At 50.5% G+C, this 25271-nt stretch overlaps 1 protein-coding gene across 1 annotated transcript in view; it reads left to right on the forward strand.

Annotated features, from left to right (window-relative positions):
* The first annotated feature begins 38 nt into the window (after positions 1 to 38).
* The window catches only part of GNAI3 (G protein subunit alpha i3), a 31939-nt gene continuing 6706 nt past the window's right edge, over positions 39 to 25271 (forward strand). The window contains exons 1-4 of the mRNA XM_064471863.1: positions 39 to 319; positions 17257 to 17299; positions 17403 to 17544; positions 19664 to 19821. Coding sequence (XP_064327933.1) covers positions 202 to 319; positions 17257 to 17299; positions 17403 to 17544; positions 19664 to 19821 — 461 coding nt within the window. The 5' untranslated portion in view covers positions 39 to 201. The remainder of the gene's footprint in view (positions 320 to 17256; positions 17300 to 17402; positions 17545 to 19663; positions 19822 to 25271) is intronic.

Raw genomic sequence — 25271 nt, forward strand, 5'->3', positions numbered from 1 at the left:
TAGGACTGCACTTCCCATCGTGCCCCGCGGTGGCGGGGTGTGACCGGATATCCGGTTCCGCCTCAGGGAGCCGCCCGGGCCGAGGGAGGCGAGAGGCGCAGTCCCGCTCCCGTTCCCGCACCGGCCCCGCTCCGGTTCTCCTCCGGCTCTGCTCCAGGTCCCGGCGGCTGGGCCGCCCGCCGGCCTCCCCCCGCCGCCGCCATGGGTTGTACATTGAGCGCCGAGGACAAGGCGGCGGTAGAACGGAGTAAAATGATCGACCGCAACCTGCGGGAGGACGGGGAGAAGGCGGCCAAGGAGGTGAAGCTGCTGCTGCTCGGTGAGGAGGGGCCGGGGCGGTAAAATAGGTCACGGGAGGGTGTTGGGGCGGGGGAGGGTCTGTGTGAGAACGCAGAGGTTGGGGTCTGTGCGCCGAGGGGGGGGTCTTGAGGGGCCACGGGGAGCTTTGGTGAGGGGGGTTCTGGGTCTCCCGGGCTCAGGGAGGGGGTGGGGGAGGGCTGGGGTGTCCCTACAGGAGCTTCGCGGGGGGCGACGGAGCTCTGCGGAGAGGTGGTGGGAGGGCTGGGACATTTGTGGGGTCTCTGGGGCATGGAGGGGGTGAAACAGCCCCTTGGGAAGGGGACTTGGGGCTTTCTGGGGCTCAGAGGGAATTTAGGGGGGAGCGAGGGGGTCTTGGAGGAGAGGAGGGGAATGAGGAGAGGGGTCCATAAGGTTAAAAGATCTTTAGAGGGCGAGCGATGGGGAAGGGAGCTGAAGGATCCCTGAGGGGTGTGAGGAAGATGAAGGGCAGGGACAGGGTCCTGACAGGAGGCCCGGGGGAGCTGTGGGGTGGGCACTGGGGTGTCCAGGGTGGGTCTGGGACAAGGCCACTGAAAGTGGGAGCTCTGCCTTTGCATTGCTGGGGAGGGCTTGGTTCTCCATGTGGTCCCCAGATCTTGTCCCCTCACCCCACCTTGGGTCCCCAATCCCCTCTCCAGGGTGAGGGGGGAGGAGGTGGCCTGTCCTGCCCTCACAGGGGGTGAGGGGAGTGTGCTGCTGTCTTGGGCTGGGCTTTTTCCTCCCCGGCTGCTGCCTGATGAAATAACTCCTGTTTCTAGCCTGGATGTTACCAGTGCTCCCCACTGGCTGCTCCGGGGGGACAGTTCTTCCCCAGTGGCTTTGGGCTGGGGCTTTGGGAGCAGAAGGTGCTCATTGGGCTGGCATAGGCGTCCTTTCATCTTGGGGTTTATGGGACAGGGGAGGAGGGGGGAGCGCTCGTGCTCTTGGTTGGATATGGAGAGTGTATCCTTGAGACTTAGCTGTTAAGCTTTTTGCTTGGGACTGGGTAGTGGGATTAAATCCTTTTATCAGGTAGCCAGGTGAAAAAGGCCCCATGGCACCCCTCTTTCTCAGACTAGAAGTGCCCACGTTGGTGTGTGAGCTCCCTTGGCAGGGGTACAGTAATCCTGCTGGGTTCTCTGTGCCTCACGCTCATAGATCCTCTGATAGGATCTGACTTTGCGCGGAAGATGATTTCAGTTCAGCATACTCTTCTGTAGCTGAGCTGGTTCTGCAGAGCTTGCAGGAGTATGAAACCAGCATCGTTGTCGGTGCTGCCCCGGTGCAGTCTCTGTATGTACAGACAGCCGAGAAAGGAAGTGTCACTTCTCTGTGTTTTTATTTTTTCCAGCTAAAATGCATTCATGGGCTTTGAGAAGAGCTGAATGAAACATTTCTCTTTAGCAGAATGACAGGTTCTCCTCAGCAGAGAACTTTTACTGTAGTTGGTCCACATTTTGGTAGCTGTGTTTAGAAGTTCTTGTGGGTGATAACCAACTTGAGTGCAGAGGAGGCGAAAGCTGCCCCTCTCTAAAGTCTGCCGGAGACAGACTGACTCCATTTCTTTGCAGTGTCGTGCGAGCTCGGGCCAGGCAGTGCGGTGCGGGGCGGTAGGTGGACCATCTGGTCATGTAGGTCTTCCTCCTCTAACGTCTGGGTTGGGTTTTTTTTGTTACACTGACGTTTTCCATCTTGGGGGAGACAGATTGAGCTCGTGAGGACCAGAACAACAGTCTTGAGCGTCTCCTGTTAGAAAGGGATGTGTTAATGAACAGTTCTGCTTTCCAAGTGATCCTTGTCCTAAGAATGCCTTTTTTTTTTGCCCATTTAGCCTGCTTTTACTTGTACCCTTGTGAGAGGTTCTTTGAGGTTTATGATCTTAGGCTTGTGTAGAAAACCTGGCTGTGTGTCAAGATAATCCTTTATTCTCTGGGGGTTTGTTTAGGTGTTAGTAAGCAACACTTGCAAATTCTCTGGGTAGAATAATTCTCCCTTCGTATTTTTGCATGTAGGGTGTTTTTTTTTTGTGGTATCATGTTCTTTGTGGCAATATTGAGAGGCCACCGAGGGCTTCGGGACAAGACTCTGTGACCTCGTCAGCAAGTGACAGAGTCGAGGGAATATCCAGAAGGTTGTACAGTAATCGGTTTCAAAGCACTAGAGACCTGGTGAGGCTTTTAAAAGTACCGGCAGCAGCTGCCTCTTGGACTTCTGTTGACTTTGGATGGCAGCAAAATACCTGATTGCTGTGCTTCTGAGCATGTCTTCAGGTGAGGGCTTGTGCACATTGTTACTCCAGAGGAGCTCTTCTGGAATAATTGGACTTGCACACCGTGTGATGCTGGAGGAGCGATCTGTATCTACCGTCATTTAAAAAAAAAAATCCCTCTCTTGGGTCAGGTTTGCACCTGGCCATAACCAGCAATCTCTCTCAAACGTCAGTTTTCTAAGTTTTAAAAATGAGTGTAACGATTCCTGGGGGTCAAAGGGAACACCGAAATGTGCTCTCTCCACGTGCAGCCCTGTTCACGGGCAGGTAAAGCAGAACAGTTAATTGCCAGGAGAAAAAAATATCTGCAGTGGGAACAAACATCCTTTCGGCACGGCATCAAGAAGCTGATGGAAAAGTTCATGAGGTTTTTTCCATTGTTTGAGCAAGCTTTTTTTTTTAATAGCATAGTATTAAAATGTCTAAGGTATGTAGTGTCTCGTATCATTAACTGGTTGTAAGAGATCATGCGGTGGTTTATGTAACTGGAGCAAGCCTCTTGCAGCACTGCTGATGCAGTGAAGTTTAGAAGAAATGTATTTCTTTATCTGTAAAGTTTGGAATCCGTACGTTCTTCCCCAGCTCTGTTAAAATAACTGCCCTAGTTTGGGCTTTGCAGAATTATGTAGGTTAAGAAAAGGCTCGTGCTTGTACGAAGGGCAGTTGTTCTTTCCCAGCTCTGCTGTTAACCGCGCCTGGGTGTTAGGAGAGCTTGGTGAGTTAGTGACGGGCCCAAAATCAGGAGGTTTTTGGTGCATTTGACTTCTTCCCCTCTTTCACAAGCGTCATCGCTTCTTGGGCAGAGGAGGCAGGTGAGCAGAGTTCAGCTGTGCACTCCCTTCCTCCAGGAGCTTCTCTGGTGCGGTTCGTACAGTGCCGTGCATCCAGGAGGTGGTTCGGATGCTGGCGGAGGTGGTCTCGGTACCTTCGTAACTGTGGGGTTGTTGGGCTAAAGGTAATCCTGGAGCTGTCTGTCTGGCGGCTTCTCTGCAGGGATTTCAGGTCACTTCATAATATTTCCCTTTCACAATTTTGCACGTTGAGCAACTCCTAAGCTTTTGGGTTTGTTTTTTTTTTAATAAAACAAAAGTAAACCTGAGCATTGAATAGTGACTGACCCGAGGTCACGCCAACCCCTGCCCGTATGATGTAATGTTGTTTCGTGCACAAATGCCATCAGCAGCCCCGCTTGAGCCGGCGCTGGGCATGGTTTGAACGACTGCACGCACCAGCAGCAGGTAAATGCTTTCTGCGACAAAAGCCAGCGCTCCTGGGAGGCTGGGAACAGCCCTGGAGCCCTCGCTCAAATCCCCGTGCTAAACACTGCCTCTTTTTTCTTCGTTCGCCTCCAGGAAAACGCCACTCTGCAGGCGCAGACACGCGATTCTGCTGACGTAGAAACCTGTGGGATTTTTCCAGTTGGGATGAGCAGCCAAAATGGAGGAGGGTGCAGGAACCCTTCCTGGTTAGTTCAGGTGCTAGCCTGTGTCCTCGGCTCCGCTCTCCGGCGCCTTTCAGGAGGTCTGGCATGTCGTGTCGGGCTGTGTCTCGGGTTTTGTGTGACACTGAGTGACAAAGCCCGTTGCTGGATGCACAAAGTTGTCCCGTTGCCAAATCCAGCCACTTTCGCTTCTCTGCCCGGACCGGCCTGTGTAAATGGCATTTTTGTGGCTCCGGCTGTGCGAGCGCAACCAGCCTTGAACTCTTTGTGCCTAAAACACACCGTTATTCAGCCTGTTACAATTTTCCTGGGTTTAGATGCTCTGAGTAATTATGTTGAAGTGGTCCTGCTAATTCATGCAAAAATAATTAAAAGCATGGGTTTGTCTGAAATAGCCTCCATCTACATAACTAACTGAGCAAACTGTGAGCTCTGCTGCTCCTGGAGGCCTCGGCTTTCTGCTGAGACTGATTTTTTTTCCAACCTTTTTTCCCCTCAAATTCACCAAAGCTTCCTCAGCACTGGTGGTTAACGAGATTTAGTTATGTTTTGGTAAAACATAGAGAACAACCTTCTAGGGATCAGGGCAAAGCTGTCGCTGCTATTTATTGTATTGTTAACTAGAAATAGCTTTCCTAGTTAACACAGCAGCTTTGTTGTGGGTCCTGATTTCAGAGGGACCATTGGGCTGTCAGACCTGGCTGCTCCTTGGCTCTAGAGCTGCTTAATGGCCTTTGAAGCTCTGAGATTGAGCATAGGTCGCCAGCTCGGGTCTCCTGGCCCTGCAGCGGTGGCTGCTGCTCTCAGCATCCTCCCCAGCTGGGGCTGCAGGAGCAGGCGCAGGGATCCTGTCTGGGGGGCCTGCAGGGAGCTGTCGTCCTCTCTGATCTTTGGGCTACCTGGAGGTTTCCTCCCGCGAGGTTTTTGAGGTACACAGGGTGAATCTTGTGACTTGTGGCCACGAGAAGATTTTTGTCACACATGCAGCAGTTGGGCTTGGCCCTGAGTTGTGTTTTCATATGAAAAAAATTAAATTTCTCAATTCAGTTAGCTTGAAGAGGCAACCGGTGGGAGTTGTGACGAGGTCAGGTCAGAGCCTGACTCCCGGCTCGGGTTCTGAGGGTGCTCTTGATGTCTGAGACGTCCCGATCTTTGCACAGAAGTGCCACAGCCATCTGGTGACCGCTTCCCAGCTGAGAATGCTTGAAGCAGTTTGATAATGGGTCAGATCTTCCCTCCGAAGACACGGCGCTTCTTGGCTGTGCTCTGACACTCTTGGAGGACCCGATGTGCTTGTCATCTCCTGAGATGGAGGTCGTGCCTTGGTGCTGGTATTTCCCTGTCTTCAGATGTTGGAGCTGCAGCTTGCAGCCGGGTTTTCCCCCCTGAGGATCTGATGCAGGATCTCTGCATACCTTCTACTTGGTCTTCAGTTCTGCCCTTCGCCCGCCAAAACCAGATGCAGGGCAGGCAGTTTCTTATCTGCAAAACAATCGTTCTTCAGAGTGACTTAACCTCACTAGTTTTTTTTGAGGAGTCAGCTGCGATTTAATCAGGGCAACTGCAGCTTGGAGAAGAGACGGTCTCGCCACGCTGGATGCTGCTGCGTAGGTGCAAACTTCTGTTTTTTGCATGATGTCACATCCGATGTCATTAGCCAGCTGTGGGGCGGGATGACTTCTGTCTGGCTGACGCCAGGGTTGTGTGTACGTCACATGCTTGTGTGAAGACAGACAGACAAACGTGTTTGGGCCCGGGCTGGGAGCCGAGGACAGACAATTTGTAACACACAGCTCAGCTACAGATGGGGTGACTGGCTGGGGAATGGGGATTTCATCCTATCCTCCAAGAGCCCTCTGGACATAGTTCAACTTTTATTTAATTCTGAGGCAGAGCATTGAAATAACTTTTCTTGGAAGAGGAGGGTGTGCTGTGAAGAGGAATTTTTTAATTAGAGCCCAGCTTTCTTAAGTTCTGAGCAGCTATAGCTGTAAAGGTGCAATGCTCCTCACTTCAGATGTGTAAGACGCTTGCTCCTCGTGCAAGCGGGATCGCACAGCGATCTCTTAATGACTTAAACCTCTGAAATGACCAACGGACGCAGATTATTTTTCTGGTGTGCTCTTCCTAAACCAGGAGGCTCGGCTCGGGTGGGAGCTCGCCTCCGTGCTATCACCTTTTGTTCCCCTGTGGGTACCAGTGACGGTGGCCACCCGATGCCTGTCTCTTATTTCATGTTTTCTCAGTTGGTGTTTGGTAACTTCTCTGCCTCATTTAACCTTCTCTCGTTACCAGGGTGGCACTGGCTGGGGTATCTTTAAAAACAAACAGCAAGCGGGACCTGAATTCTGGGGCGAGCGGAGGCGCTGGCGGAACTCGGCCTCCTGTAGTTTTGTGTTTTAGGGTCTCCGTCCACTGCAAGCTCCCTCGTGTTTGAGGAATGAGCTTTTCCCTCAGTGGGGGAGCTGACAGTCTGTTCCCTGCCCGGCTGCTTATTTTGATAAGTGTTTTTAACAGCTCAAGGCTTTGTCCCTGTGTCAGATTCAGTGGATGTTTGACTTTTTAAAAACAGGCACATCACAAGAATAAACTTGATACTTGGGAGACCAGGGTAATGAAAAATCTCTTCCAAACCCCCCTCTTGCCACCATTCGCCCGCCTTCCAAGTCATCTGTTGCTTTCTGATATAACTCCGATTTTAGGGGCCTTGCTTGGCCGTTTCTCTGTTGTCTTCCACCAATACTGGTATCTGAGCAGACCAGACAGTGTCTTATCCCATATCTCTGAGAGCAGCCACTTGTGTGAATCCTGCCCGAGAAGGTTCGGTGTTACCGCGTCATTCCGGGGCATTTGGAGGATGAAAAAGCCGCCGTGGAATGCAGCTTCAGGATGAGTCTCTCGACAGGTTAGGGAAGGCGTTTGCTGCGTCTGTGACGTGCCGCAGCGCTTCGCTGGAAGCTGCTCCTTGCGCTCAGACTTAGGGCTGAGCATAACGAGCGTCGCAACGTAGGGCTGAACGTCAGGAGCTGTAGGTGAGAAAGGGGTGCCCGGGAGGCTCAGCCAGGAGAGATGTTCGGCTGATCTTCAGCCAAAAGACACATTGCGGCAGCGTGGTGCGTATCAGTGGGTGTCTCGAGTCCACGCTGCTGTACAGCAGGCGCAATTAGTTTAAGACGCTCCCAGGAGAGTTGTTCAAAGAGCTGCAAAAACAACTGCAAACCAGAAGTCCCAGGCTGGCTCTTTGCTGCGTGGCTTGAAATGCAGCAAAGGGGCCTTTTCCCAAAGAGGACAAGGTGTTTGCAGCTGATCTCGGAAAGGATTTGAACCCTCTGGCTGGGGAGGACCTAAATCTGAGCATTCGGGGTACCGGTTGTTGGTGATGGCGCGGGTTGTTACGGCGTCCTCCTGTGAGCGCGGCTGGTGCTGGCTTCACGGAGGAGAAAGGCACAGCTGGTATTTACAATTACTGCCCTTGGGCCAGTTGGCTGCTTCGTGGTGGGAATGAAAGGCATCGTTTCCACCAGGGAAGGCTTTTCTCAGCGTTTGGGTTTGCGGCTCTGAGGAGTCGCGGCTGCGACAGCCCTTCTTCCCCGTGCTGGCGGTGGCTGCGCTGCAGAGCTGGGATTCGGTAACACGGTTGTTAGTGTCCCTCTCCTAAACCGGATTGGAACTTTGATTTGATTCTGGCTGGGGATGAAAATAGCTTTTTGTGCAAGAAGTGATCTCATATCAAAGGTGAAAAGGGACGTTGCCAAAGTTCAGGATGTTCGCGCTGTCACCCAAGCACTCGTACACGTTGGCCTTGCAGTTTTTTGAGTGCAGAAGACCGTTCCCAGTAAGACCAGTGTCCTGTAGTCACCAAAAGACTTGTTTATGGAGTCACCTCTTTGATGTTTATTGTGCTCGAGGGATGACAATGGCGGAACGTCAACAGCTGCAGTCTGTCCACTTCATGGTTACAAGTGGTTGTAAACCCGTTGTCCCCTTACTTGGCTGTGCCCCTGCAAGTTTATGCCATCGTTAAGATCTGGTGCAACAGCCAGGCAAGGAGGGGAAAAACCCAATCTGCTTCCTTCCAAGATGAGCCTTTTTTTCCCCATTTCCCAGTTTCTATTTCTAATTTTATTAGGAAAAACTTTCTTAACTTCTTCAATTTTGTAATTGCATGATTTAGTGCCTCTTTCTGCAACTCCTTAAGCAATTTCTCGGTGACGTCGACGGTCACTCGGGTCTGCGTGTGGGTGACAGCGCGTTAGCCGGCAGCTAGCTCCGCCAGCCCCGTGCTTCCCGGCGGTCGGCAGGGCTGGTGCAGAATTCCCAGGGATATCTTAATCTTCTGAACGGCGACAGGATGATTTTAATCCCACTCCAGTGCAAAGTAGAGCTGACGCTTTGAACCCAGCGGTTCCCGGTCCCTTGCTGCCGTTAGGCTCCCGTGTGGTACGACGTCTGCTTTAAACGCTGCAAATTACATCGGCCGATGGTCTCTCCCCATGCTGGCACCGACTGCCTGGCACGCTCTTTGTTTGATGGACGAGCTTCGGCCTCGGCGCTGCCCTGCGTGGAGGCAGTCGCCGTGCCAAGCGCCCAAAGCTTTCTCTTGTGAGGCACCTGTTAAAAAAAAACACAGAAGCTTTAAGGCAGGCGTTACATGCTCAAAGCCTTTAAGTAAAACAAGGCCAATGCCCTAGGAGTTTCAAGGCAAAAAGAAAAAGGCTTATAAAACATAATGCTGGGTGCTCAGGGGTTAATGTTCATCACTGAGGCATTTACAGTTCCATGGTTTCAAGTCTTAATTTTTCTGGCTTAAACAAACAATGTTTTAAGGCGCATTGAATGGCTGAATAATAGATGTAAGACTTATTCTTTCCCTGATTTTTTTCATATGGGGTCGTTATTAGATTCATAAGGAAAATAAATGCGATCGCATGCAGCATGAAGTGCCTGCGATCCGCTGCGAGCGTGCGGGAGCAAAGTGGAAACGTGCACCTCCTCGCCGTGGTCCACAGGGCGGTTCATGGGCTGGGCTGGCCGGAGCCACCCGGACACAGCTCTTGCATCCCTCGCTGCCGTGTTGGGAAACCCTCCTCCGGGGCTGCTGCTGTTCCCGAGCATCCTCCAGGTGCTTTCTGGGAGGGGAAAACTGTGCCAGCTGCAGCCCAGGTAAGCCAGCAGGCAAGGTAGCACACTGCGTTTCGCTCAAAGGCCGGTTGAAGTGATCCTACGGCTCCTGCTACTTGTGTTCTCAAAATGGCATTCCTTAAACCACCCTCCATTTTTTATTTCATCCAGAGGCAGCGACAACTTCAAGTGGTTTGTCCTGTACCATTGGCCCCTCTCACCTCCAAAGTTAAGCTTCAGTCAGCCCATAGGCCGCCTTTTATTTGTATATATTGGTTTTTCTGATGTGTGGTTAAAGCGAAGTGTCAACCTAAGCTGTCCCGGTTCCTGTTGACTTTTCTAACAATAGCTGTATCTCCGTGGTGGTACGACACCGCTCATTTCTCTAACGTTTTTTCTCCTTTTCCTGATTCCCAGCGCAGCTCTGTTGCTGCCTCTGTTAGTTGAACCCCTCTTGGCCTTGTGATATCCAAGAGCTGTCCAGGGATGTGCTGAAATAAAAAATCTTGACGAGGGGAGAGGGGGCAAGCGTTAGCAGGGCTGGCAGCTCGCTCTTCCTTAGAGATACACGTGCAAGGAGGTGGGGGGGTGGTCAGGATTTGAATGTGCTATGATGAGGTTAGAAACCAGGAGGGTGGACGTGGCAAAGAGGAGCCGGTAGTTCGGCTGTCCAGAAACGCGGCTGCACAGGTAGAGGGGCTGCAGGAGGGTGTGCGGGGTGTCCAGGAGCCTTTCCAGGTGGAATGCAAACCAGGAGGGCAGGGCTGTGGAGAAATATCTTAAGAGCGTGTTTGTGTATAGGGGGAAGTATTTGCGTTCACTTGCTAGGGTGGGATGGTGAATAGATGTTGTCAAAAGGAAACATCTGTTTTATCAGAGAGATATCCATCGGGGTTTATGATGATTTCAATAGCTCCCGCTCCATGCTTGCGATGGATCCCCTGATATTTTAGGGTCTGGACTCCTGACAGCTTCGTCGTGCTGTTGTTTTGGCCCCTTTTTTGTCTGTCAGAGGGAAGATTTTCCATTTTGGGGCTCTGCAGATGGGCTGTAACCTCAGCCAGGCGATTCAGCATTGCTTCCTAGCTGCACCTTAGCACAAAAGGGTCATGTTGTATTCCCAGGTCTGTGACTCGGCCCTGCAGCTTCAAGCTCTTCAAGTGAAATGTCTGGGGTTATTCCTGAGCTGCTTAAGAGGGGATGTTGGAAACCCTAAGAGATTCCCAGGGATTTCAGAGTTCAGCAAGGGCTGCAGCATCATCCTGCCTCAGGAATGGTCTGGCAAAGTTTCTGCCAAACCCCTCCTGAGATTTTTAAAGCCGATATGGGCTGTTGCTGTAGTTACAAGCTGTGCACACTCTCCTCTGGAGGCTAGGAATCAGAAACATGTCAGCCTGATAATTTTTGTCTTCCTTGCTTGTACTTTATTGGATATTCCAGGTGCATCTCTTCTGGGTCTCTGGTAAGAATTGTTTCAGCAGTGACCTGGTTTCTTTTCAGAAACTTGTAGGTGCTGCAGGGCTTTTCCCCTTAATTTCAGGGGGGGGGAAATTTCCTCACCTGAAGTACAGCTTAATGTGGTTTTGATATGGCTTTAGGAGAAAAAACACTTAAGATTGTTTGTACCTTCTGAAGCAGTGAACTGGATGCTCGTGTCTGGAAGATGTAGGTAGGCTTTGACCTACCTTCCTTGTTTCTTGAGTAGGGTGAATAAGTAATGGGTTTAAAACCAAGCATTTTATCTAGAGTATAGTTGTGCAGACCTGTAATTCCCAGTCTAACCTTGCTTGTTGCTCGCTTCCCTGTAATCTCGAGCGTATGGATATGCCGAGTCGCTTGGCTTCCCATCTCCTGCTACAGGAAAGCCTCTGGCGGAAGTGGTTGGATGATAGTTTCCCCCCTTTGTATGCATTGCTCTCCCAGGGCCAGTGCTAATATGGCTTGGAAGCTCCGCAGGTTCCCTCCCCTCTCCCTTCCCCCTCCCGAGGGAAAAGGGATCCAGCCGTAGGATGTCTACAGGGCTTGCCACCCTTTGAACAGAAGGTTGTTCAGCACTGTCTGGTGGTGACAAGCTCTCCCTTAAGCACTTTGGGTGTTATTGGGCTGGTTTGGGGTGAGCCCCAGGGTTTGCGGTGCCTCCTGGCTCGGGCTGGTTTCTGGAGGGAAGGTTGCTAGCTGAAGGATGCTTGAAGACCAAGGATGGCATTGAGCTCTTGCAGAGTGTGCATCGATCGAGTGGGACAAGCGCTGCGACAAAAAGCAGCAAATGCTTTGTAACAGATTAGCTGCTCTTTGTGTCTAGGGTGTGCAGGCGGAGCTGTAGGATAGATAGGTTTCTTGCTCCTAATTTGGGAAAAGAGAAGTTAAGACTTCTGAAACAATTTTTCCATGGGGTTACGACATCCCCACTTAGGTCAGCCTTGGTTTCTTGTGACGAAACGTGATCCCCGTGTAGCCGTGCTAATAGGAGCAAAAAGGAGAGGTTTGCTTTTCCTTTTACAGTGAGAAACATCCCAGTAATGTTCTGACTTTCATATTTCTTGAACCCAGTAAGATACGGTGTCATATTTCACGATTTTCTTGAACTCATTCTAGCTCCCCATCTGGTCCCTGCCTGCGATCCCGGAGCCTGGGTGCTTCGCCTGTGGAGTCCGTAAGGATTTCGATGTAACTCTATCCGCTCTCACCCGTCATCTTAATTTCTAATGCAAAGCATCGGTTTTCTGTAGGTTGGAGCAGCGTTTCAGTAGCATTTAAATTCCTACTCTTTTACCCCACCCCACCCCCCCCAAAGGTACTTGACCGAAGGCTTAAGCCACACTGTAAGTATAAACACCGCGCATCAGGGTAAATGAAGCTGCGTGATAGCAGGGAACAAAGGGTGCAGATGAAAAGCTGTTTACCGAGTAGGTCCAATATGGATCTCTCTATGCAAACCCTTTACAGCCACTCCAGTCAGTTGGAAAAAGGAGAATAGCAGCTTGCACGGCAGGGTGGGTACATCTGTGAATGTTTAGAGAAGTTTCAAGCCTCAGAGAACAGAAGTGAGACCTGGAGATGTCGAAGCTAGGGCTGGAAAGTAAAATGCAAATGATTGTGCACCTTGTTTGGGGGGGTGCGTGTGTGTGTGTCGGATAAAAGCAAAGGCACAAAGTGAGAGAGGCCCCTGAAGACGCTGCGTGGGAGGACGTAGTACGGGTGTCTCGGAATAGACCAGGGCAGCGTTAATGCTTTATTTTTCTTCTGAGCAATTGAGATGAGACTGTGCCTGACGTTGGCCATCTCATGGGCGAGCAGCTGCCACCCCAGCAGGAGCTCCCAGTGAATGACTGCGGAGCTGGAGGGCAGATGTTTTTAAATGACTGTTTAATGAGGTACCTTGCCTGCATGGCTCTTGCAGGAGCAGAGAGCGACTCTGGGAGAGGACCTGGAACATCAGGAAAAACTCCTTTAGGAATAACATCCCAGAGAAGGTGACTTACTGCTTGGCTGTGCCTTTGTAGCCGTGACTGCCATTAGTGTGAGCTGTAGGAGCCAATTCTGGGTCGTCTGTTGGTCAGGAGGGAGGTTTAGATGATGTGGGTCAGTATTTCCTACCTCTGCTAGTCCCTTAGAAGTAACAGGGTCAGTAACCAGCACTCTTTCCTCCGAGAGTGTGGATTGGTGCTCTTTTAAACCCCGCTGAAGCGTGTGGGGGCTGGAAATGTGAAGGGAAGGAGTTAAACGAATATGGTTTGAATTAGTGTTGTATAACCAACGTGGTTATGTTGTCATGGCATAATTGTATCTGATACTGTTTTGTCAGTCAAATGACAGGTAGTACAAGTTCAGCGCTGCCTGCTGCAGCAGCAGATTATTTTAAGATAATCTAAGGAGGAAATGACAGCAAATATGATGATGAGAAACAAGCCAGAGAGGTTAAGTTCAACAGTCTCTTCTAAATTCCCGCGGTTGGGACCCTGGGTTGAACCCCACTGTTTCAGGGCACCGAAGCTTTCAAATCGCAGTGCCTTAATATGGGGGATGTGGAGATGGCTGTGACAATAAACATGAGGTTTTGTGTTCTTTCCGGGCTAGAAGTGCTGAGTCCACAGAGCGTTAACGTCGTCATACCTGACCACAAATGCTGCCATGCTGAGTGCCCGAGAAGCCGTAGCAGGAGCACGCAAATATTCCCAAGCCCTTCTTGATGCCATCTCTGTTAAAATCCGTGCCAGCTGGAGAAGAGGCGCAGACATCTTGGCAGTGGGGAGAAGAGACAATGATAAAAGAAACCCCCCCCCCCGCTGAAGGGAAGGATGTTTCCAGCAAGCTGCTGCCTTCGGACGGAGTCTCGCTGTAGCTGGCTGCGGCGAGGTGCCCCGCTGGCGTAGTGTGCTTCAGGCCCTGGGATTTGCTTGGGTGGAAGGTGTTGACTCCAACATCTGAGCAGATTTTGGGTGATTCTGCTTAAAATGTACTTCGTTTTTCATCCCTGTTAATGCTTCCTGAATGGCTTTGAAGGTGGAATCTAGTTCATATTGGCCGCTCTACTTGAGACTAAACTGGCAATAGCTATTCTTCAAGGCTTGAGGGAAGTAAAACAAAGTATTGAAGTGCCTTATGCTTAGGAATAACTTAAAAGTTTAAGTTCTTTGGTTTGCAGACATTTAACTTGGCAGCCTGCTAGTATTTTATCATGAGAGGCTCTAATCTGGTAACCCTTCAACCTAAACTAAAGGCTAATTGATTTAAATTGCACTACATGCCCTGTCTTGGAAACAGTTTTCCTGCTGTGCGGGGCAGCTGTTGGCGTTACAGTCCCTTGAGGGGGATGTCGAGACAGATAAACTCACGGCGGTATCTGAGCAATTGGCATTTAAAGGCGTCAGCGCTCTTAGATGCATATCCTGGCCGCAGCTCCCCGGGAGCTGTGCAGGAGAGGCACTGGGTACTTGTTTGTTGAACACCAGCACGTTTCTCTTGTTGCCTCTGTATTCTTCTGTGCAAAATGGATCCAAAGAAGCAGAAATCCTTTGTCTTGCCGCCCCACGATGGAGGTACAACCCCACGACACCTGCAAATGGGTGTAACGAGTTAAGGCACCGTTTGACTTGAGTTTGCTCCCATTTGGCAGCCTTAGAACCCGCCATGAAAGTGCTTGTCCTGCTGTGAAAGCTCTGAGCGAAGAGGCTGATTTGCGTCTGCTCTCTTCAGCCACCAAGAGCTGTAAAAATATTTGGTTGCTTGTTTGTTTTGGAGCTGTCTAAGTGCAAATAGGAAGTGCACCTTCAGCTAGAAAATGACCTTGTCTGGTGGTGGGGAAGCTTTCTGTTGTAATTTAATACAGCGATGGATCCTCAGGAATCCTCGTCCACATCTGGGAACTGACCGGGATGAACTTGGGAGTGGAAATACAAGCGTGAGGCTGTAAAGGCCGCGCTGTCGTCGCTCGGTCCCGATTGCCGCCGCCGAGCCTGGGCTCGGGTTGGCGCGGCGCGTTCACCGCTGGTGAGCGAGCTGCTGGTATCTGGCTGCTGCCTAACTTCAGAGAGCAGCGGTTGTGTTTGCTCCCTCCCGGCCACTGCTGGAACCTGCACCTTAACGTTCCTGCCAGTAATTTGATTCCCTTATCAGCCAAAAGGGTTTTACTAGTGATGTTGGAAAGAACCTGAAGGAATGTGAAACAAGCAGGCTAAAAAGGGTACGAAATTTCAGGGAAGGAAGTAGTTTGTACCTATTGCACACACAAACCCAGCAAAGCCGCCTCTTCTCTTCAGGGGTTTGATTTCTGGGTTCCTCTGCCCATATGACATGAAGTCATGAGACTGGGAAGAGAATGCTGCTTTTTTTTAAAAAGCGTTGCTGCTTTCACACCCTGTTTGTGGTGCTGTTCCTAGGAGATGGCCTTCCTCAGGCTTCAAGGATGCGAGAATGAAACTGGAACGCAGCGTTGCCCTCTCTGGATGTTGCGAGAGGCTTGGGAAGCTCTCTCCTGGAAGGCGTGCTTCCCGAAGGTAGCACCAGAAAGCTTTTCTGCCCTTTTTCTGGAGAAGTGTGCCGCAGCCCAATTTCCACAGCCTGCCACTCCTGAAAGCTGGTCTTTTTTTTTTTTTCCTTTCCATATTGGTCTGATAACTCAACAATGATTTCCCTCCTCCAACAAAGCTCGCCTTGCTTGTAACAATGCCCTCCTGGGTTGGCGGGCTGCTGCGTTGCCTCGACTCTATGGGCTGGGGCATCTGGTGCTTTGATGCTAGAAGTGAAGGGGAGCCCGTGTCTCTCAGTCCACCCAGGATCTCTCGAGTCATATACCCAAATCCAGGCAGGCTCAGCTTCATTCCTTTGCCTTCAGCAAACCCAGTTCTGCAGCTCAGAGTGAGCCTTTTAGGCTGAGGAGCCCCGAAGCCAGCGGCTGGTCTGGCTCGTCTGCAGCGAGCTGCTGGTGTTGCGGTGGCCGGAGGCAGAGTGATGCGGGGCCCGCGCTTCTGCTGACGCGCGGTAACGCCATGCATGCCTTTCACATGCTTCACGGCTGGGACAGGCGAGCGTGTGGGCAGCGCAGCTCGGCTGCTGCAGCCTGCAGGGCTCGGTAAACTCTGCAACGCGATGGCTCTGAGTGCCGGAGCAGGCATCTGCTGCACCGAGCTGTGCAAGCGTGTCAGCTGCTGCACGGGTGTGCAGAGGTGGTTTCTGCCTCCTGCCCATGGGAGGGGGACGCGATTTGTGGGTGCTTTGTGGTTCACGAGCAAAAGCTGTGAAAAACAGGATAACTAGCTGTTATTTTGCAGACAGAGAGGGGCTAACTTGCCCCTCCCTGGGGCTGCAGAGGCTTGGCAAGCCAGGTTTCTCTGCCGTTCTTGGAAGGAAGGCTGTTTGCAATGCAGGCATGTCCCAGTGCCACAGCCTGCAGCTTTGATATTTCAACTAGAAATCATCCTGTGGCAAAGGCTCATTTCTGAGCTAAACCTGCATGTCTCTTTATCCTCAGTTTCCCAGAATAATAATCTTTGTATTGTGGGAAATGATAGAGAATAGAGCTTGTTAATCAATGACTGTTTGCCCTGCATGTCCTGTGGGTGGATGCGTATGGGTGTGCCACAGCGAAGATCCCCGAGTGGCTCTGGGAACCTGTGCTGGCAGCTGAAGGGTTGGAGCGGGAGCCCAGGGCCCTCATCTTCCTGCTGGTGATTCACAGGCGCCTTAGTTGCCACTTCAAGTCTAGACAGGTACCTTGTTTGAATTTGCTGGAGCTGTTTAAGAGGTATCTAGCTCAGGAGTGATACCGGTGTGCTTACCACTATGTTCTGGTAAGGGATCGTGGGAACACGCCTCGTCTTTCCACTGTAGAAACAGCACATTAGTTTGGACGATTACGGGCAACGTTTGGCTGGCTCTGTGCTAATGGAGAAGGGAGCTTAGAAGGTCCATTATGGTGTTCCTGCTGTGACACAGTAACATGTTTCTGGTCTTTAATGTCTTAAGCTGCTTCACCTGGATCTGCAAAGAGCAATTTGCGCAAGCTTTTGAGCTCTGTTCTGGGTCCCTTCCCTTCCACTGCGTATCATGCAAGATTGCTTCTGAATTAGATGTTCCTTGTAAAAATGCTCCAGGATCTGGGATTGCGTCCACCTGGTTACTCAAGGCTAATGCTTTTATCCTGTGCAGCTCAGTAACAGTGGGTAGCAGCTGATGACGTTGGTGCCCTTAGCTGTAGGGCTACCTTGGACTGTAGCTACTGAGCTGGAAAGAGGGATGGTAGATAAATCCTCGTCCCGGTTTTGGAGACCTGCCTCCCAGGTGGCTAGCCTCGGTGACTGAGGAGCACACTCTAGAAATTCAGAAATTCTAGGGTTGGGTTTTTAATTTTTTTTAGCAGATGAATGCCTAATGAGCGCCAGCATCTGTAAATAAAACCCCGGAGGGACGTACCTGTGGATGCGCTCTTCAGCGATCCCTCCCAAGGGGCCCGGGACAGCTGCTCTGGACGTCTGTTACCAGCAGCAATGCACAAGAAGTATCTTACTCCGGACCCCATCGACTTCTGTGTGGGAACTAGGAAGAGTACAGTCCGCTTTTCCTTTTCATTTCATCTGGTTGCTGACCGTAATTCTTTTGTGCTTTTCAGGTGCTGGAGAGTCTGGGAAAAGCACCATTGTGAAGCAGATGAAGTAAGTGAGAGTGCAGGCATGTGAACGGCATTTTTGTGTGAAAAGAAATAAGAAATCTGTGGTGCCCTTCTGCTTTGGGAATGACAGCTTGGTTTTCTTCCAGGATTATTCATGAGGATGGCTACTCGGAGGAAGAATGCAAACAATATAAAGTGGTTGTCTACAGCAATACTATCCAGTCCATCATTGCAATCATAAGAGCCATGGGAAGGCTAAAGATAGACTTCGGGGAAGTTGCCAGAGCAGTAAGTATTTAACTTGTTTCACTTAGTCTGAGTCTGTTCTGTGAATTGTGTTAATGAATCCTGGAAATTCATTCCACGACACTCACAGTGGAAATATATTTGTTACAAGATACAATAATGAAAGACCTTTCAGAAACTGTAATGTGTTACCAGTACAAAGCGTCAAGTGTTTTACTGAGGTTATGGGTAAGAACCTTTACTAGTTTGAATTCTCAGGAAAAAAAAAAAATCCCCAAACCTTTGTCTAAGCTATTTAAATTTTTAACAAAATTATGAATTTTTTGTTTAAATTGCTTGACGTCACTCCCCAGTAGCATTTCACAGCATTGGGGCAGTTAATTTTTAAGCTGAGCCAAATAAATTTTAACAATTTTCACTACTTGTATTTATCCTCTTCATTTTTGGGGGGTTCGAGGCCCTGCTTCTCCCAACTCACCCAGTTCTGCCGATTGCTTGGGCTGTTACTGGCGTTCACCTTCAGCACTAGATGGTAGAAAGCGAAGTTGGGAAGTCTCGACCCCCGAGGCGGTGGGGAGAGCGCGAGTAGGATGGGGAGTCAGGGGCTTCTGAAAATGCGTAGGAGAACAGTTGTGTGTATCGGCACAGGGCAGTGGCTGCACAGCCTGTCACTCTTGCTATCTGGCACTAATTCCTCGTGCTTATGGTTAATATGCAGTAAGTGAAGTAACCCACTCTGCTTCTTTGTGATGCAACCACAGATATTTTCGAACTTACGCCCTTCGGCCAGGACGCTTGACATCGTATCTCCCCTTGCATGCTAACCTCGGCTGCTGCCCCAAATCCTCCCTGGCGTTCCCTTCCACCTTTCCTCTGTGCTTGTCGAAGCCGAGCGGTGATGTCAGCCTAGCTAAGGTCACTGGAAGGGGGAAGATGCTAAAAATCCAAGTTTCTCTCTCGGTTGACTTCCCCAAGCGTAGCAGGACGAGAGCCAAGTGCCAAGAATTTTCTCGTGTCCCAGTCTACCCTGAAGAGCAAACAACTTGCCACACTTTCTTAGGAAAAGACCCGGGGTAACGAAATCAGCTGTCTTGCAGGAAACCACAGTGGTGTCCTGTCAGCAGAGCACCACACCCATCAGTGCTGCACCTGCGAAGGCTCAGAACCGAGGCCCACCTCTGTGCTGTGGCAGTTCAGGCCTTGATTAAGTTAATTTAGGTGCCTGTTGCTTGTGCTGGGGAGGCACCCTTTGGACTAGCACGTGGACTTGACTCTTGCCTGAGCTTAGGTGTGCATTGGGCAGTACGGGCTGGGGCTCAAGTGACAGGAGCCAGCATTAGGAAGAGACAGGCTGAAGCTGAGAGCCTGCCGGGATTGTGAAAGGTCTCCTACACCTCCCGAAAGGGAGCTGGCAGGTCTGATTGCTGTAGAAATAAACATCAGTGTGGGATGTATGGGATGCATGTCAGCCTGGTTTTCACTTTCAAAATCTGCTTGTTAATGTGTAGAAGAATGAGGTCCTGCTCTAAGACTTCTGAGGACTTCTCATGCTCTAGGGCAAATGCTCAATCCCGATCAGTCCATCCCACCTCCTGATGAAATGCTTTATTAAGAAATCGGTCTCCCGTATTTCTGACAGCTATTGCAGCAAACGGCAAGTCCTCAAAGCTTTAAACCTATAATCATCCAAGAACCTGCTTTTGATACTGAATTTTTCCTTGTTGCCATACTGTGTGACACTGTAATAAAGGTTTTCCAGTTTAAAAACTATTATTTATCGTTCATTAGTCTAGTAGCTTGTTGATGTTCTTGCCTTTCCTTCGAAATGCTGCGCCAGCTGACTGAAGTTTGGTGTGTCCGACGTGAAGGCTGCCTGTCGCTTCGGAGCGGCGATCCCCGCGCGATGGTGCCACCCGTGATCAGTGCGTCTCGCCCATGGGCTGGGGCTTCTTGTCCAGAATTTCCTTCTGACTGCAGGAGAAAAATAACTTGATGGTTTGGGGGAGAAGCCTGGACAGAGAGCGGGAGAGAGGGGACCATGATTCCTTAGAGCAGTTGCTGCAGCCCCTAGGATCGTTACTGATGTTAAGCCTCGATGTAATTTGTGAAGGTATAAATGGGTGCAGATCCTAACTTGTTTTCGTTTCCCCTCTTCCCGCAGGACGATGCCCGCCAGTTGTTTGTTTTAGCTGGAAGCGCAGAGGAAGGCGTGATGACTGCCGAGCTTGCTGGTGTGATTAAGCGGTTATGGAAAGATGCTGGGGTCCAGGCCTGCTTCAGCAGATCAAGAGAATATCAGCTTAACGACTCTGCATCCTAGTAAGAAACCATTACCAGCTTCTGGGCTCTTCACAGCAAACCAAACGCTGTTCAAAAGGGCTGGGGGACTGAAAGTGGGGTGGTACCTGGGTCCCCTTCCGAGGGGGTGGACAGGATCCCTGGTCTAACTGGTTTGCAGGGTTTGGGCTCACAAGGCAATCTGGTGCTTTAGCTCATCAAAGTCTCAGTTTTACTGTTTGTCTTCCCTGTATGCAGTATTGGACAACCCCTCTCCATATTCCTTGTTTTGTGCCTAGCTGAATTTGCCAGTCAGGTTTTTAGTGGAAGAATAGCTTAGTGTGTCTTGTATTAAGATGGCTCGTTACAGCAGGTGATCAGCTACGTCACCTGCAGAAAGGAGTAAAGCTCCTGAAACCGAGCTCCGGATTAAACTACCACATCTGTGACAAGAAACGGCTTCCAATAGCGGGATCTCCTGATATCAGCAGATCAATATTTACATAGCTGTGCTCCTTAACAGCTCTCGCTACGCTTGTGTGCCGGACGCCGCGCGGGCAGCGCTGCGGGCCCGCTGTAAACCTGCTTATTGTTCTGTTTCTGAAACGCACACGGTTGCTTAACAATTGGGAAGTTACGACTGGCTGAGTGGCGTGGGCTGCTGCTGGCTGGTTAATGAGAATTTTGACTGAATGCCTCTTCCATTTCCAAGAGGCAGCTTAGTGCAGGGAGGGGAAATGATTTCTTTTAATGAGCAAAACAGTTGTTGCTCTTGTCTTTTTTTTTATTTTATTTTTGTTTTTAAAAAGTTGTGTGCTTGGTCTCTAGAATAAATATTTGAAACTCTGAAAGGATGATTTTGGGGTTAAACGTGCCTCCTGACGTCCAGCTGAAAACTTGTCTCAATTTAGCCAAGTTTTAAGCCTTTGAAAAATTTAGTTTGGAAGTGCTTTATAAAGATACTTCAGATGTGTCACAGCTCAGCTGCCTGCAGGCTCTGTCTGCGCAGAGCATATTTTAGCTTGAAAATAAGGAAGAATTCTTCTAAACCTGTAACACCTTGGCAGGCTGCCGTGGGTTTAGATCAAGGTAAGTGAGTTGATGAGAGGAGGCTGTCTCAGATTCGTCTGTGCCTTTGCAGCGTGCAAGGAGGAAACTTCAGATTCAAAGGGAGAAGAAAGGATGGATGGGGAGGGGGGTGAATGAGGGAATAATTTAATGAGCAGGTATGGAGGAGAGAAAGAGAGTTTGAGGACTTCTCGAGCAGAAGATCTAGGGCAGAAAGCATAGGGGGTTGAGTGGAGCATAAGGAAGAAGGATGGGGAACCTTGGCTCTGTGGTCTTGATGGTCGGCTTTGAAAGAGAAGGAGAACAAAGGCAGGAAGGAGAAAACAGGGTAGAAATGGCTCGGAGCAGACTGGGGAGGGAGGGTGCGAGCCTGCTCGGAGGTGCCCGCTTGACCCGACTGCCTTCCAGAGACGGGATTTGGGAGGGTTATTCCTGTTCCTGAATAGCTGCAACCCACTCGTGTCCAGTTCCTGGTGCCGGCACGGCTACTGTGACAAACCGCTGTCATGGCCCGGTGTCAAATCTGTGTGGCAGAGAGATTTCAGCCTGATGATGACCCACGTGGCATTTTACTGATAAGTGCATCAGAGAACTTTTGCTTCCCGTCCTAAGACCGCAGGAAGTTGCACTAGAGCAGCATTATTTTGACTCGGTAGCCAGGCAACTCAGCCGTTGGGAAACGCTGCGAGTGGGTTCCTATTGCGCAGTTAAAAACCTGTTTTCTCCTGCAGGACCCCCGTCTCGCCAGCAGACGCAATGAGCTGCCCAGATGAGTGTTCAGTCGGTATTTGTTCTTCTCCGCGCAGTGCGTGGCTCCTGTCTTGCCGTATTTTCTGGGGTTACCCAGTCAGTTCCCTTATCCAAGCTTAAAAGATGGCTTTTTTGCAGTCCCTTCTTGTGGCGGTGGGCACGTAGGTACCAGCTTCGGTGCACAATTCTCTTAAGGGAATTTCACTTCTTTAAATATCTCCTACAAAAGGGACAGAAACGCAAGGGTTGGCAGCCTTTAAATACATGCCCTATTTGAGGTGACTGGTTTTCCAGCTGGAATTCAGTATTGTGCAGTGTTTCAAGCCCGGTTCTGGCTGACTGGGAGCTTCACATCAGACCTCGGTGCCTCTGCTGAGATACCCAGAGAGGGGGTGGGGAGGGGAAAAAAGAGGAACACATGCGCGAGCGCTCGTGAAGATTGGGTGGCATCAAGAGCGAGAGGGCTGTGGCAGAGAGCCAAGGCTTTCAGGGAATTTCAGATTGTTCCGAAAACTTCTCTTCCTGCTGTTTCCTGCCTCGCTGAGGGCTTCCCCTTGTGCGGGCAGGGATCCTGCCCGTCGGAGAGCTGCCCTGGCAGGCAGGAGAGGAGGCAACCGTGATCATGGTGTGTCGTAATCCGTATGCAGCAGGTGGGGGTGAGCTCCCAGAGATAACCACTTGTGACACAAACCCAAATGGTCTGTCCTGGAATCAGTGTTTTGCCTGTTTTCTTTTTTTAAGAACAGTTGAGTAACTCTTGGTCTAAACTGTGGATTTTCAAGTTCAGTGTCTTCTCTGGGCTCCACTTGATAATGTCCCTCTAGTCACCACCCTGGGTTTTTGGTGTGCTATTTCAAACATCTGTATTTTCACTTTCCTTATCGTGACTTCCCGTTTTTCTGTACCTATGATGTGAGCAAACAGCTGCGTAGCTCACCGTGCCCGCCTTGAGCCGGAGCTGCGGGCAGGCGTTTGAGGCCTGCGCGCGCGATTCGCGGTGCAACAGCTACAACGGACACGACCCCGTCCGCTGGTGCAGCGGTGTGGATGCTAAGGCGTGTTGCCATCTTGCACATCTCTCTGATACTGGGAAATCTCGGCACGCAGATAATGCTTTAAAATATTTTAGTTGCTGGTTTTGCCACTTTTTTCCGGAGTTCATGCAGACACCAGCCTGCAGATCCTGTAGGTAATTATCTGCAGTCTCACAGGCAATCAGCATAGCTCTGATCAACCGTTCTCTGTTCTGGCTTATCTTGTCTTGTTCCCGAGTGGCAGTTTTGGCCTGAATTCCCCGACACGATGCTGGATAAAACCTAGATTATTTCTATGTGTTTTTTTTTCTCCTCTGCTTTCAAGCACTAGCTTGCAGGGCATTGTCCTCCCATTTGTATCCTGATGCTTCCTTCTGATCCCCCTCGAGTAGCGCCACCCTGGGATCACAGCTCAAGCTTTTGAAGGGAGCTTTTCCACCTGTAGGTCTGTGCTGCAGACTGGGGGTCTGTCTTAGCTGGCCCAGATAAGCGCGCAAATGATAAAGGTAACGCACAACGTTCCCTTTTCCTGGCGATCCTGCTCCGTTGCCTTGTTTTCTGCTTTGCTTCGTCTGCCAAAATCCAGCTAAGCATGAGGGGAGGGACGAGGCAGACTCTGTGAAAGAAAAGCATTTCTTAAATATAGGTTTCACCAGGTCTTCGCCTGCTTTTCTTGCTGCAGGAAGAGTTGGCTGGAGATGATTAATTCTGCATGAGCTGCCAACCTATGGAGGAAGGATGCTGTTTGCATTTTCAGACTGGCACAGGTGCTTGGGATGTTTCCACAAAGCTTGGTGTTTGGTGGCTGTAAATACTGACCCACCTGGGTACAAACCTGCATCTTTCTGCCCTCTTGTCTCCTCTCCCTGGTGAAGGCTGGTTTTATTTGCTGCTCTGCCTTCAGGCGCGACGGTGACAGCCCCCCCTTCCTTCCCTCCCATAGCTCAGCCTGCAGATAGCCGTTCATAATAAATGCTTTGTATGAATTTCAGAGCCATTTTTGGCCTTGAAAGCATTCTTTCCAGTGTTAAAGGGAAACATGACTGAATTGTTAGGAAAATACCATTCCAGGGTTCATGTGAGCGTGTGGAGGAGGGGAACTCAGTTCTCCTCACCAACTGAAAGCTGCCGGCTTCGGAACATCCCACTGCTGCGGTCAGTGCTTCTTGGGGCAGTGTGAGACGGGACGGTGCTGAAGCTGGCAGGCTTTCTGATCGGACTGGAGCCGCAGAGCCTTGCGAAGGCAGGTATTGAGCCAGTGCCAGCCTGGCACGGTGTGCTGGGAAGGCTCGGAGGGTCGCGAAGACAAAGACGAGTTACGCCGTGGGCTTTTGGTCAGCCTTTTATTTTGTCCTCGAGCCCTTGTTTTAAGGGTGGAAAAAGGAGGGGAACAAAACCGTCGTCTTCGCAAGCTTGTATTTGCAAGCTAGTGTTGAAGCATGAGAAATAGTTGGCTCTGTAAACACAGGGATCCAAGGTGGGGAGCAAGGATTGCAACCTCAGCGTTTGAAGGAAGCCTTGTGGTGAAGGAGACTGTGAAAAGGGATTCAAACTGCGTGGGATGGAGAAGGATTCAGTAAGGTGTATGTTTTCAGTTCCCAAAACAATATTTGCGAGGAACGTCTTTAAACTTTCAGACAGACTGTGGCAAGCTGTGGGTTATGAGTCGCTCAAAACCATGAGTCTCGGACCGTGCTTTTCCTTTTTTTTTTTTTCAAGTTCCACTACATCTGTGTGTGGCAGAGGGAAACAAGCGGCCGGCTGGGCTCGGCAGCGGGTTCTGTTGGGTGGGCAGGCTGCTTCAGCTGCCTCCGGCAAGGCGAGGACGGCTGGAGGAGGCTGCGCACACACGCGCTCGGGCGGCTCTGCTGCGACCGAGAAATCCCCCGTGCCGGATCTGCCAACTGCTTAGGCATTTCCATGGGATCTGGTTTTATTCACCCTTTGAGTCTCCCTGGAATGAATCTGCTTATTTTTTTTAAGGCAGGTCACAGATAGAGCAGCCGCTTAGTCTGATGCACCTTGTTCTCCTGACTGATGTGCAAGCGGTACTTTGCAATTCATTTGGTGGGAGTTGCCTGACTCCATTCACTCCTCGCTGGCTGCCTGAAAAGCCTTAAGTAGGAATTATACCGGTTTCACTGCTGAGAGTTCTGATGCTGAAAGCTGGCAATTAGGAGCAGATGCTTTGCAGCTCCAGCTTGCACATTTATCACTTCAGCGATTCAGGGCAGCTGTGTGACCTGTATCAAAGCCAGGCTGTTAGAAGCTGCTGGGTCAGTTCTTAGGTAGCACTTCCATCAGCTTTTGAACCATCGTATCCCAGCTAAACTCAAACTGGTAGGAAAGGAGGCAGCGGGGGGAAAATCTGGGCGTGTTATTTCCTCAGTAGAAATATTTAACAGAAGCCTAATGGAGGTGCCTTCTTCCAAAATCTGTTTTGCTAAGCTGAAACTAAAGCCAATCCCAAGTGTGAGTTTTGGGTGCTGCGTTTCTGGTCAAAGAGCGGTTCACAAACCTGTCATCCCACCAAACATGAGAGGGGAATGAGAGGAGTCGGCCCTTTCTGGGCTAAAACTGCTTGCAGATACCAGCTCTTTGAGGAAAGCCCCGCGGTGCCAGGGCGAGCACAGGCAGGAG

The sequence above is a fragment of the Phalacrocorax carbo genome, chromosome 23 (genome assembly GCF_963921805.1).
Source record: "Phalacrocorax carbo chromosome 23, bPhaCar2.1, whole genome shotgun sequence".
Lineage (NCBI taxonomy): Eukaryota > Metazoa > Chordata > Aves > Suliformes > Phalacrocoracidae > Phalacrocorax > Phalacrocorax carbo.